Genomic DNA, 13,955 nt, shown 5'->3' on the forward strand with positions numbered 1-13,955 from the left:
TTCAAAACCTTGTACTCATGGTAATTCCTGTAGAGAGTCATGGACTATTTTTCTAAATGGTTCCATGGGTGTACTGGTAATTTTTTTTAAAGAGAAAAACTACTCTAAATGGAAGCCTTTTATTGGCAGACAAAATGCAGTAAAACCCAGCAAAATTCAATTACCCCTTGATTGGGTCGGGTCAACCAAGAAGGGAATAAGGGGATTGTACATTTGAAATCAACAAATTGAATTGGGTGCCTTCTGCGACCTCAGCAATTGCTTCCTGACTCCTTCACAAGATCAGAGGTAGACCTGGCAGTTTCCAGATTCTCAGTGGGCAAGCTCTATCTCTAGAGAACAGCTTCTGTCCCTTGTTTAGCTTCTATATTAATGATATTTGCTCAGAAAATTATTGCAGCTGCAAAATATATGCTGACAGTAACCTCTCCTCTTCTGAAACAATGCACCAGAGATGCAAGTATATATACATGCACACATGTTGCTTAAAGAAACCTGTCCAGGCATATGGGGGTGGGGTGTAGATGTGTGCAGTGATATACAACATGGTTCTGGTTTAACAGCATGGCTAAAATCAACTTGGGAAGGAAAAGGTTCTTGTCATCTCACAACTTTGGAAATCAGGGAAGGAACTTAATTAGAACTTGGAGGCAAGAACTAGAACAAAGAGCATGGGTAGGCGTGAACAGGGCCCTCCCACATCAATTGTTAATCAAGAAGATGCCATACAGACTTAACTATAGGCTTGTCTGTTGGAGCTATTTTCTCAATTGAGGTTCCTCTTTCCAAATGACTGTATCTTGTGTCAAGTTGATACAAACCTAATCAGGACAACCACCATGCAACATTCAAGAGCGTGTAGGATGAATTGTTAAACTCTATCAAATATGAGCTGATATCATCCTTCATGAATTACCTTTACCCCTTCCTTCAAATCAAGTACTCATTTAGAATCTCACTTGCATTTCCCTTTCTTCTGACTTCACATCAGTGAATGGCTGATGAGCCACTATATGTCTCTGGCACTAATAGACACAATAGAGTTTACATTTTGATTGTATTTATTTATACAGATGAGCACAGTTAATAATCCTTTCAAGTTAACCATATGAATCAACATTAGAGATAATGTTATTCGACTGATTATGCACAAAACAGTGCTGATTTTGTTGTCTCCTTCCTCCCAAAGCCTCTGTTCTCTGCTAGAATGTCCCAGATGCTGTAATTCAGTAACAGAAACTGGCTTCATGGCGACAAACTGATCTTGAAGCACATCCTGGCATGTCTCCAAATACTTGGAGAAAGGTTTTGCTTACATTGTATTTTGGTTTTGTTTAACAAGCTGTTTATACTGAGAAAATATTGTTAATGTTCAAAATAAAGCCAACATCTATAACATGACTCTCACTGCTCCTGCTCCATCCCCAGTGGATGTCTCTGGATGCTTCTTGTTCTCTTTCCACACCATCAATCTCCTTTCCAACTTTCTGACAGCATTCCCCATCCATACTATGCCTCTGCCTCTGTACACTGCATTCCCCACCCACACTGCATTCCCCACCCACACTGCATTCCCCACCCACACTGCATTCCCCACTCACACTGCATTTCCCACTCACACTGCATTTCCCACTCACACAGCATTCCCCACCCACACTGCATTCCCCACTCACACTGCATTCCCCACCCACACTGCAGTCCCCACCCACACTGCATTCCCCACTCACACTGCATTCCCCCACTCACACTGCATTCCCCACCCACACTGCATTCCCCACTCACACTGCATTTCCCACTCACACTGCATTCCCCACTCACACTGCATTTCCCACTCACACAGCATTCCCCCACCCACACTGCATTCCCCACTCACACTGCATTTCCCACCCACACTGCATTTCCCACTCACACTGCAGTCCACACCCACACTGCATTCCCCCACTCACACTGCATTCCCCACCCACACTGCATTTCCCACCCACACTGCATTCCCCACTCACACTGCATTTCCCACTCACACTGCATTCCCCACTCACACTGCATTCCCCACCCACACTGCATTCCCCACCCACACTGCATTCCCCACCCACACTGCATTCCCCACCCACACTGCAGTCCCCACCCACACTGCATTCCCCACTCACACTGCATTTCCCACTCACACTGCATTTCCCACTCACACAGCATTCCCCACCCACACTGCATTCCCCACTCACACTGCATTCCCCACCCACACTGCAGTCCCCACCCACACTGCATTCCCCACTCACACTGCATTCCCCACTCACACTGCATTCCCCACCCACACTGCATTCCCCACTCACACTGCATTTCCCACTCACACTGCATTCCCCACTCACACTGCATTTCCCACTCACACAGCATTCCCCACCCACACTGCATTCCCCACTCACACTGCATTTCCCACCCACACTGCATTTCCCACTCACACTGCATTTCCCACTCACACAGCATTCCCCACCCACACTGCATTCCCCACTCACACTGCATTCCCCACCCACACTGCAGTCCCCACCCACACTGCATTCCCCACTCACACTGCATTCCCCACTCACACTGCATTCCCCACCCACACTGCATTCCCCACTCACACTGCATTTCCCACTCACACTGCATTCCCCACTCACACTGCATTTCCCACTCACACAGCATTCCCCACCCACACTGCATTCCCCACTCACACTGCATTTCCCACCCACACTGCATTTCCCACTCACACTGCAGTCCACACCCACACTGCATTCCCCACTCACACTGCATTCCCCACCCACACTGCATTTCCCACCCACACTGCATTCCCCACTCACACTGCATTTCCCACTCACACTGCATTCCCCACTCACACTGCATTCCCCACTCACACTGCATTTCCCACTCACACTGCATTTCCCACTCATACAGCATTCCCCACACACTGCATTCCCCACCCACACTGCATTTCCCACTCACACTGCATTTCCCTCTCACACTGCATTCCCCACCCACACTGCATTCCCCCCACACACTGCATTCCCCACACACTGCATTTCCCACTCACACTGCAGTCCACACCCACACTGCATTCCCCACCCACACTGCATTTCCCACTCACACTGCAGTCCCCACCCACACTGCATTCCCCACACACACTGCATTCTCCACACACACTGCATTCCCCACTCACACTGTATTTCCCACACACACTGCATTCCCCACCCACACTGCATTCTCCACTCACACTGCATTCCCCACCCACACTGCATCCCCCCAGTGTGTTTAGCTCTTGTCTATACAGGGATTAGGCACATACTCAGCTCTCTCTCTCTCTTTTAAAACATTTTTAAAGTTAATTTACTTACCAGTAATTCACCATTTTTATTATGCTTATTTTATTTTTGTATGTATTTATGTTTTGCTACATGTATATCTGCATAATACATGCATTCCTAGTGCTCTCAGAGGCCAGAAGAGCCATGTGTACCATAGAATTGGAATTACCAAAAGTTCTTAACTTCCATATGGGTGCTATGAATCAACCCTGAATCCTCTGGAAGGGCAGCAAGTGCTGTTAACTACTGAGTCATCTCTTCAGCCCTCCAGATGTACAGTGTGTTACTATAATATTTGTAACTTCATGGCTGGATGATGTGTATCCATCACAGCAGTTGATTCTAGAACTTCTCATTATCCTACACACAAATCTTGGGACATTTAGCCACCAGGCCAAATTCTCCTACCACCAACTACAGTGCAACATTTACCCTATTTTTAGCTTCATAAATTTGATTATTCTGAATGTTTTTCATGAATAGAAGCAAGCAGCATTTGACTTTTTACATATGACTTCTTTCATTCAGCAAAAATACTGTCAGGGTTTCTCAATGGTGTAGCAAGTATAAGAACTTTATTGATTTTATTGACAAGTAATGTTTCATTCAACACCATATTTTATCTGTTTAACAATTTATTAACATTTGGATAATTTCCATTTTTCCATTAAGAAAAATGCTGCATGAGTATTCTTATGATAGTTTCTGTGTGAACATGTGTTAGCATTTGTCTTGCATGCATATTTAGGAACAGGATCGCTGGAACCTACAATAACTCAATGTTTCACCAGTTGAAGAACTGCCATAGTTTTCCAAAATGCATGTTCCAGGATCTGTTCCCACCATTCATGAATGAAACTGTCAGCTTCCCTATGTCTCATCAGCATTTGCTGTTCTCACAGTCTTTACACAGGATAGCCATCTGTGCAGACAGAAAGTTGGGTCTTTTTTTTTTTTCTTTCTTATCTTTTGATCTAGACAATTTCTGGTCATTTGTGAAGCTGTTGCTTTAAGGTAAATTCCAGCAGGAAATTTCCCTTGACTACCTTATACCCAGGATAGGATGGGGTTCTGCTTAGAAAGGTCACCTTCCTCATTAACACTGAGCTCCAATCTGATCAGAAGTCATCCCATCCCATGCCCCGCACATACTCATTATATGAAATAGAGTTGCTTGTCAAAAGTTTGTCTGATGAATAACAGATTATTGATAGGGAAGGAAGGTAAGCCTTATTTTGAGATCATCTGCTTCAGAATTAATATGATTACCTTTTCATTTAAATTCATTTTCCCTACATTCCCACAGAGCAGGTTATGAAGAAAATCTGACACAATGCCTGTGTTATAACAAAGCATAACCTATTTCTTAAGAAAAGAGTTCTTCTACAAGTGGACAATGTAAACTTGAAAAAATGAAGGTCTTAAAAACTGGATTTCCTTCTACTGCCAATGCAGCTTTACTTCTAGGGCTTTCCGTGGGCCTGGAAGAGAGCCCTGCAATACATGTCACCTTCTCTGAAAATTCTACTGCCAGGGTTCCACAGGTTCATTTTGAAAGCATTTATCTAAGCTAACATCATGATTAGTTAGTATAAAAAAATTAATATGGATGTTTTTAGAAGACTCTAAAGTTAGACATAAATTTAAACTCCTAGTCCACCAAAACTATCTGGGTATCCTAAGAGAGACTTGTGATTCTTCCAAGTCTGTTTCTTTACCTGTAAGTGGTGAAGGGCCGCAAAGAGCCCACATTGTAGAGTTTGTTATGAACATTAGATTAAGTAATGTGTCCAAAACAGAGTTCAACATAAATGAAACATAATAGGCAGCTCCATTGCTATAAGTATTAGTTTATGATTAGTGTTAATGCATATACTGGTAGACTATATACACAATGTACACTTTGAAAGGGGTTATATACATTTTCCTCAGTAAGAAAAAGTACTCCCTAAATATGAACTAGGAATGGCTGTACGAACACTGTACTTCTACAGGTAATTTCCCAAGTGAAACTTCAGTGAACTTAACAAGTTTCCTTAATGTAGATTTCCAAGTGTCTCCAGAGCAGTCATTTTGGAAGAATCTTGGTTCCTCAGACCAAATTACATGTGGTTGGGCTCACATTGTTGCAATATGCATGTAATATGGCTGCCTTGGGTGTTGGTAGACTGAGCGAGAGGTGTTGGTTCATGCATTTCCTTTGTCCCCACTGTGGACCACGCTGTTCTGGATGCTCTTCTGGGAGAGCTCACCATGCAAAGACTCTAAAAATCCATCTAAAAAGGACCAGACAGAACGAAGACTGTTCATTCATTTAGTCAAGTACTGAATGCCTAATAAAAGCCAGCATTGGGGTTCAGGGAAGAGAGGAAAACCAAATCCCACACCATCAGAGATTAATAGTCACCACTAAGGAAGCTATGGAGACGGGGAAAAAAACCCAGCAAAACAGCAAGCAAGCATGTCATCTAGAGCACTTCACTGCTAACAAACACCACAAATGTTATAAAGCAGCATGAAACTAAAATGCTGGAAGAAATGTGTAATTACATTAAAATTCCAAAGATCAAAAAGGAGGAAGAAACACAATAAAAATGTATACAGGAAAGAAGCCACCTTGGTTGAGAAGTCAGCAGGAGGTTCCCTAGGGAGGATGTGGAGCCTGGATGCTGAGGAGGCTGGCACAGGTTCTACCCTGCTTGGTGTAACTGAGGTAGGTTAAACAGGCTATGTGTTGGAGCAGGAGGATGGAGCTTAAAGCACTGGGAGAAGGGGCTGGGACAGAGGCAGGACCCAAGGCTGCTGTCCGTGTTAAGGAGAGAGAACAGAATCTCAGCCAAAAGTAGTCCTCCTTTTAGATTCTCTTTTCCTTCTTGCCTCTGCTGGGTGAATTGCCTCCTCTGTGGTATTTATTTCCACAGGCTCAGCTAGAATCTATAAATTCGTTAATAAATTCTCTAGTGGATGCTTCGTGGAACTCCCAACTATCTCTTGGTTGACGTTAGCAGACGTGGTGGCTGTGGACATTTCACCTTCTACAAAATGTCATGTCTTCTTGCCTCTGGCGGTTTTAGGTTGCACCAGGTGACCTTTGAAGTGCCCACCTGTGAGGGGAAGGAACGGCAGAAGCTGGCACTTGTTGGCGACTCCTCGTCCTCGGCAGAGTTCTTCGTCACCGTGGCTGTCTTCGCATTTCTCTACTCTCTGGCTGCCACTGTTGTGTACATTTTCTTCCAGAACAAGTACCGGGAAAACAACCGGGGCCCACTCATTGTAAGTTGTCTTTTTGAAAGAACTTTTGTCCCTTATGACTTCTTTGGCTAAAGTCTAAAGGGCTTTGGAGTCTTGTGCCTCTGAGACGGTGTGTGAGAGAAAATATCTACAATAGAAAGCACAATGCCTACTGGCCCTTGTGGCTGGCATGGGAAAACAGAACAAGGGCTGGTAGAACCCATTTTGAAAACAACACAAACAATGAGATTCAGAGAAAAAAAAAAAAAAAAGAGCAAGACCTGCTGTGGAATTGTAGGTCCAGCATTATGGAGTTAGGCAGTCATTATTATTCAGTAGTCATTTAGATGGTAAGATTTGTGCTTTTCTGAAATGCACTGTTTCCAGATTGTATGATAGCCTGAACACCCCTCCTCCCTCTCTACACTCATGCTCTCTCTCTCTCTCTCTCTCTCTCTCTCTCTCTCTCTCTCTCTCTCTCTCTCTCTCTGTTCTGTACTCTCCACTCTTCTCCCCACTCTCTCATCCTTCACTTCTGTCATCCCTCTGCTGCTTTCCATTGTCATTAACAGTGGTTCAAGGACTCAGAGGAAATCAATATAGATTTACCTATCCTAATATGACCACACAAACACCTAGGGAGATACAAAAACTCTCCAAGAGATACATGGCTATAGAAAATTTTAAGAAAAATAATTAAGTCTCACAACCTTTACAGGCACATCTACTTAAACTCTTTTGCTGAAATGACCTGCATCTAAAAAGGTTTAACTTTTTCCTCTTTATAGCTATGTTGGTTACATCTCTGTTTCTATAACAAAGCACCTGAGATAACTAATTTACACAGAGAAAAGGATTCCTTGGGCTTATGGGTTAAGGATTTATGGTTTGTGATTGGATAGATCTGCTATTCTTGGGCTTCAGGTAGGGGTGCCAAAGAGTAATAGTGAGGAGCTTGCAGTGGAGCAAATTGTTCACCTTAGGGCCAAAAAACAGAAGAGTGAGTGCTTCCGGATCCCACAGTCTCTTCGAAAGGCACAGCCCCCAGTGTTCTGTAGATTTCTCATAAAGTCCCATCTCCCCTTTAATCCACTGTCTCCTCAAGCTGCCACCATGGGAACTAATTATCTAACCCATAGGCTTTAGGGGGCATTGAATAACCAAACAATAGCAATATGCACTCCCAATTTACACAAAGCAGCCTTTCTTACCATTCCAAAGCTTATTGCACAGCAACTTTATAAGATACAATTCATTGCAGGCAGTGGAAAGTGACTGTCTTACATATCGTCAGCGCTGACAGCAGTGAATTTTATAATACCTGGGCCAACATTCTTCCGATATGAGGTGACATACATTTTTTTTTTTTTTTGCTCTCAATAAAATCAATATTCATAACCTTCTTGTCAGTTGATAAATCATTTAGAAATGTTTTTTGATGAGAGATTGTGATGAGATTTGATATCTATAAGTCAGAAACAAGAAGTTAGAGACATTGCTATAGCAACTCCATTGCTTCTCACCTGCTCGTAATGCAAACACCTTTCTCAGCAGTTCATCATACACCCAAAAGTGTAGAAGATAAGTGAAGAGAAATAACCACCCATCCAAGAGACACAAGTCTGCAACACAATTTAGCTTTCTTGATTAATAATAACTTATTAACTCTGTGGGACATTTTGTTGTTTTAGACAATTGTGCATTAATAATAATCCCATGATCACCCAAGCCCAGTGAAATTCATAATACTAAAGCCTTGGAGCCAAGAACAATTAAAAAGTAATTTTAAATTAAATTGTATATATTTTTTGTTACAAAGAAATATAATATGGGAATCATTAAAATGATTTCAAGAGTATTATAGTAGGCTATAGTTCTTTGAGAAAATATAATAGAAATTTAAGTTCAAAGTGAATAAGTAATATATTTACCAAATAATTAAAGAATTTGTTTATTGTCTTTTTAATAAATCACAAAAATTCAAACACATGCTAATTTCATCATTTCAAATTAGCAGACTACTTCTAGGCTTTCAAATGTCCATTCAGGGAATATGCCAGAAATCATACCCTTTTAACTAGTTTTCACAAGTAGGGATAGTTTTAAGAAATTTTTTAGTAAATTTTACAAACCCCTTATCTGATCCATATTGTGAAAGGCACCTACACGAATGTCTGCCTAAGACACTGTGGTGAGGCAGAAAAGGAGTTCAAGCTAAGAATGGCACAATTTAATATACTCACTCGTGCGGGAAGAAGCAGTAAAGCAGGACTCATGTCTTTGGGCAGGTATCTTTTTCCTCATCTAAAAATGGAACCACAATTGCTTCACCCCTGTGGTGTGCACAGAGGAGAGTGTCAGGGGAATGCTGATATGCTTCCGTTGTTTCCTTGGATGAAGAAGACACTCGCAGACTTCTAAAGGCCAAGGCAATACCCTCCTTCTAGAGAGAAGTCTGCACAGCTAGCTTACCTCTCTCTCTCTCTCTCTCTCTCTCTCTCTCTCTCTCTCTCTCTCTCTCTCTCTGTGTGTGTGTGTGTGTGTGTGTGTGTGTGTGTGTGTGTATGCATATGTGTGTGTGTCCATATGAAATCATTTAATTGAGTCATGCTATTTATGTCCCTGTGCAAATAGTCTTTCTCATCAATGAGGAGCTAATGAGATTTGGAGCTATGTAATATATACCAGACAGGTTGTTTTATTACACTCTAGGGGAGAGGACAAGGAAGAGATAATTCTACTAATAAAAATGGAAAAACTCCAATATGAAACTTCTGTGATATAAAAAGAATACCTGATAATAAAAGTTTGATTTAAAGAGCCTGTGTCCTAGGAATCTCACAGGCAGACTTCATGTAGTTGGCAGGAGCTGTAAAGAGCAAGCCCCATAGTTCCAACCCTCCCTATGACAGTGCTGCCCTTGGGGACTGCTCACAAGAAGCAGGTGTCAGCAGATGGGACATAGTGTAGCAGTTTCTCATAGGGACCACCAGCCTGCAACTTACGACACAGAGAGTTTTTATTAATTATGAAAGCTCAGCCTTAGCCTAGCTTGTTCCTAACTAGTTCTTATAATTTAAATTAATCCACTTCTTTTAATCTATGTTCTTTTACATGGCTCAGTTACCTTCAATCTGTGCTGCTCACCCTGCTTCCTTCGTATCTGCCTAGTGATTCTACCTTTTCTCTTCCCAGAATTCTTTCTCTACCCAGAAGTGCCACCTAGCTTTTCTGCCTGTTAACCACTCAGCTTTTTATTAAACCAATCACAACAATACATTTTCACAGTGTGCAAATATTCCACAATATTTTCCACTTTTTTTAAATAAAAGGGAAGGTATTAACCCTAACACAATAAAAGTATATACAATAAGAATAATTATCACATAAAAAACTATATTTACAACATCCATTCTATCTGTATTTGGAAAATTTAGAGAAAAGTATTCCATTATCTATCCTATTTTGTTGAGTCAAAATTTTGTGTCTAATTCTATCATAACTTCTATTATCAACCGAAAGCTATCTTTTTAGACCTCAAAATATTTTCTTAGATAAACAGTTTAAGCTTTTATGTCTCTCAACCTTATACACTTTACACCTTTTTTGTGAGTTTCTTTTATGTATTTGATAACAAAGAAAACTGTAATTATAGCTACCTAGTCTTTAGTCAATCAGAAACCTGAGAAAAATATATTAAGTAAATGGGAAGTGTAGAGTAAACCACTTCCAAAACTATAGAAATGACAAAGACATATGACTGCTTGGACATTCACCCAAGATTCCTCTGCAACATTGAAGCATCCATCTGGATCCTATGGGGTAGAATATCTGGCAGAAATTTTCTGAAACAGAAATTTTGAAGGATTGTCCTACATTTTCTTGGCAAAGTTTGGCAGTTGCCTTCTTTGGTGTCTGTCTTGCATGTCCAATTTGGACAGCATACCCTCAGCATGCCCTCAGCAGTCAAGGCAAGGATTTATTGCCCAAATGAGTAGCTTTGCCACATACAAAGCAAACTTTATGTGTAAAATCTTCAATGTCCACCATCCTTTTTTGAAGTGAATTGGTGATGCCACAAGCAGACTTGTCTTATTGTCATGAAAAGCCTTATTTTATTAAAACATTTTAAATGTCACATTCTGTAGGTCTTTGAAGTGTTTGCAGACCACATATCTATTTAAAATATATCTCTGACCTTGAAAACATACCTAACATGACCACAAATTTGGTTGTTAGATTACTAACTACTAACCTATATTTTATAATTATCCTAACTAGTTTTTAATAATAACTTTCAAGGACTAGGAATTTGTGTTAAATTATTAAATGAGCTGCATAGTTATACTGCCTTAAAATAAATTTTATCAATATACAAAAATCCATACCAATGTAAAATATTTGGAATTAATAGTTTTTTTAGTTTAAAGTAGATTTAATAATCTACCTTTTTAGCCTATCATTTCTTTATCCCCCATGATTCTTTTCATAAAGAAATCCTTATATCTAATTGCTTTTTTCACGTTCCTCCCATACTATGACCAGTCACAATTTGCAACCAACCCCTCTAAAAGATGACAAATAACCACTTTTTGACCAAGAACCATCCACCCTATCTCTTAGGAATGTGGGTGTCCATGTTCTTGAAATCACTACCTGTTGTCTGGGGTGTGACAGCATCTTTCAGGGACCATGAAATAAATATTGAAGTAATAGTCAAATCCTGGGAAAACTAGGTATCACATTTGTTATACAGTCTCTGTGTACTAGGAAAGTAAAGGGCTTAACCAAAGTCCTGGCTAGAGTAGTCTGTGAGGTTTGACCCTCTCAGCTAATAGCTTTGAAGTTGTCATGAGAAGTTTATAGTATGAAACTGATGTTTGGGTGGTGTTTGTCAGCTTAATGGTGTTACTGCAATCCAAGTGTAACTTTAATTGTGGAGCCATATCATCTTCTTGAAAGGTCACTGTTAAGAATGGGTTATGGTTCACTGAAGAAAAACATAGTTAAATGTCATATGGACCATTTACCCTGTATGTCTGTAAAGAACAGCAGAAACAAACTTTTGAGAATATTTATGAAAGTTTATCCTGTTGAATGTGTGCTATCATTAGGCCAATTTATTTTGGGGGGAATTTTTTTCTTGATGATTTGTTTTTCTTCTTTAGATGTCTCATTTGTTCAGTGGTCTGTGGATATCTTTTTTGAGTACTTTTATTTTCCTGGAAAGACAAAAACAAAACCCTGCCCTAACTCTAACTTTAGGGAGTTTTTGGGGGGCAGGTTATATCTTTGTTGAAGTTTTTGGCAACAGAAAAAAAAAGTATTATCTTTTAAAAATAATAAATTCTTTTCATACCTGATCAAATGAAGTAATTTATTAATTTCATAAGTTAATTTGGATTGAATGAATGATCAAGCTGTTCGATGAATTATTGTTTCTCCTAGTCAATAGGTCTCTCTTGTTTGAATTTAATCTTTATCAATCTTGATGATATCCTTTGGGGAAAAAAAAGCAAAATCTCTTCCACAATGTAGCACATGTTCTGTTTTCCATTATGAAGTCAATCCATCTTTAAAATAGGATGTTTTAATTTAATAGGTGTTTAAAACCTATCAAATGTCTCTCCACAGCCATTGTCTTGTTTTGTTAGTATTTAAGAAATTTAAAGTAAATAAAGCACTGTATTATACCCAGACACCCTGTGTATTTCCCATCTTTATGTAGCTTATTTTTATATTATTTTTACTCTCTGTTTAAAGACTTTATTATTTTTAAAATATCTAATTTTTCCATGACTGTCTATATTCATTTTCTTTTCTCAATGCCTAAGTACCGTTTCAAGCATACTGTACATTTTTTGAGGTTTCCTGTGTCTGGAACTGGCTTTACCAAGCACCTGCACCTTTCTATCACCATGTAAGACCATTTTCTCTTTTGTTTTTAGAAACAAGGTTTCGCTGTGTATCTCTGGTTGTCCTGGAACTCCATTTGTGGACCAGACTGGCCTCAGAGTTACAGAGATCCACCTGCCTCTTCTTCCCAAGTCCTGGGGTTAAAGGCATGTGCCACCACAACCCAGAGACAAATCTTAAACTGTCATGTCAGCTGGCATATGGCTCATCTTAGTACATTGCCCTGGTACATGGCACCAGCAGCTGGACCTGCCTCCTTTGGGTCTGCAGACAACAGCAGGAGCTGGGCCTCTATAAGCTGCAAGCATCCATCCACCTGAGAGACTATGGGACTAGGAAGCCACATCTGGCTCCTTGCCCAGAACTATTTTTTTAACCTTCCTCAGGCCCCATGTTTAGATATTCAAGCCCCACATTGAACACCACATATAGGGATTTATTTTATTTATTTATTTACTTACTTACTTACTTACTTATTTTTTTTTTTTCTGCTCAAAGGATAACAGGGAAACATATTATCATGAAAGCTTGGCCTTTAGCTTAGGCTTGTCTCAACTGGATCTTATAACTTAAATTAATCCATTTATTATGGGTTAATAATTTTAATCTACATCTTGCCATGTGGTATTACCTCTCTTCTATCTTGTACCTCCAGTTTCCTCTCTATGTCTGGCTGGTGACTCTGCCTTTATACTTCTCAATGTTTTTTCTCTGCCCAGAAGTCCTGCTTATACCTCCTGCCTGGCTATTGGCCACACAGCTTTTTATTAAATCAAACATAGCAATACATTTCCACACAGTGTACAAATCACCTAGAACACTAGAGTGGCATTTGTTGTCCTAGCTTTTTCTCAATCCTGCTTATGCAGAGTGATGGCTACTGGTCATGACTGGAACTGCTCCCGCCCCTTACCACTGACACTTTGATACTGTGATTGTTTTGTCTTTTGTGGTAGTTTGTCTAAGTTAAGGGAGAAAGGGTCCAGTATTTATTTATTTATTTATTTATTTATTTATTTATTTTATATAACCAAGTCCATTTAAATGAAAACAAACATTTATAGACAATATTTGGGAATTTGGGCGTTGTTCTTTCCAAACTACTTCCTGCTGGAGAGGGGCGCTGTCATGGGGGATTCGAAGAAGATTCAGAAATCCTGGCTGTAGTCTGTCAGGCTGCTTTGTCCAGCTGTTTTGAATGTAGGATCACCTGGTACTCTGTTTCAGGTGGTCTGGCGTGTTCAAACCACATTAGTCTGGAAGGAATCCACATCTTTTCATTTTCTGTGGAAACAAAAATAGAAATACTTTTCCTCAGTAACTTGCCCTTGAACTTAAATTTTGGAGTCAAAGCATTTTTTAAATTTAATTAATTATTTAATAATAATTAATTTCTTATTATTATTTTGATCCCAGTTCCCTTTCCCTCCCTCCCAACCTTCCTCATTCTCTCCCTCCCTCCCTCCTTCCCTCCCTTTT

The 13,955-nt window shown here is 40.1% G+C and overlaps 1 protein-coding gene across 1 annotated transcript in view; it reads left to right on the forward strand.

Annotated features, from left to right (window-relative positions):
- Synpr (synaptoporin) overlaps window positions 1-13,955 on the forward strand; it is a 158,358-nt gene that overhangs the window by 92,337 nt on the left and 52,066 nt on the right. The window contains exon 3 of the mRNA XM_051206768.1: window positions 6,404-6,602. Within this exon, the coding sequence (XP_051062725.1) occupies window positions 6,404-6,602 (199 nt within the window). The remainder of the gene's footprint in view (window positions 1-6,403; window positions 6,603-13,955) is intronic.

Source organism: Phodopus roborovskii, unplaced genomic scaffold (assembly GCF_943737965.1).
Source record: "Phodopus roborovskii unplaced genomic scaffold, PHOROB, whole genome shotgun sequence".
Taxonomy (NCBI): domain Eukaryota; kingdom Metazoa; phylum Chordata; class Mammalia; order Rodentia; family Cricetidae; genus Phodopus; species Phodopus roborovskii.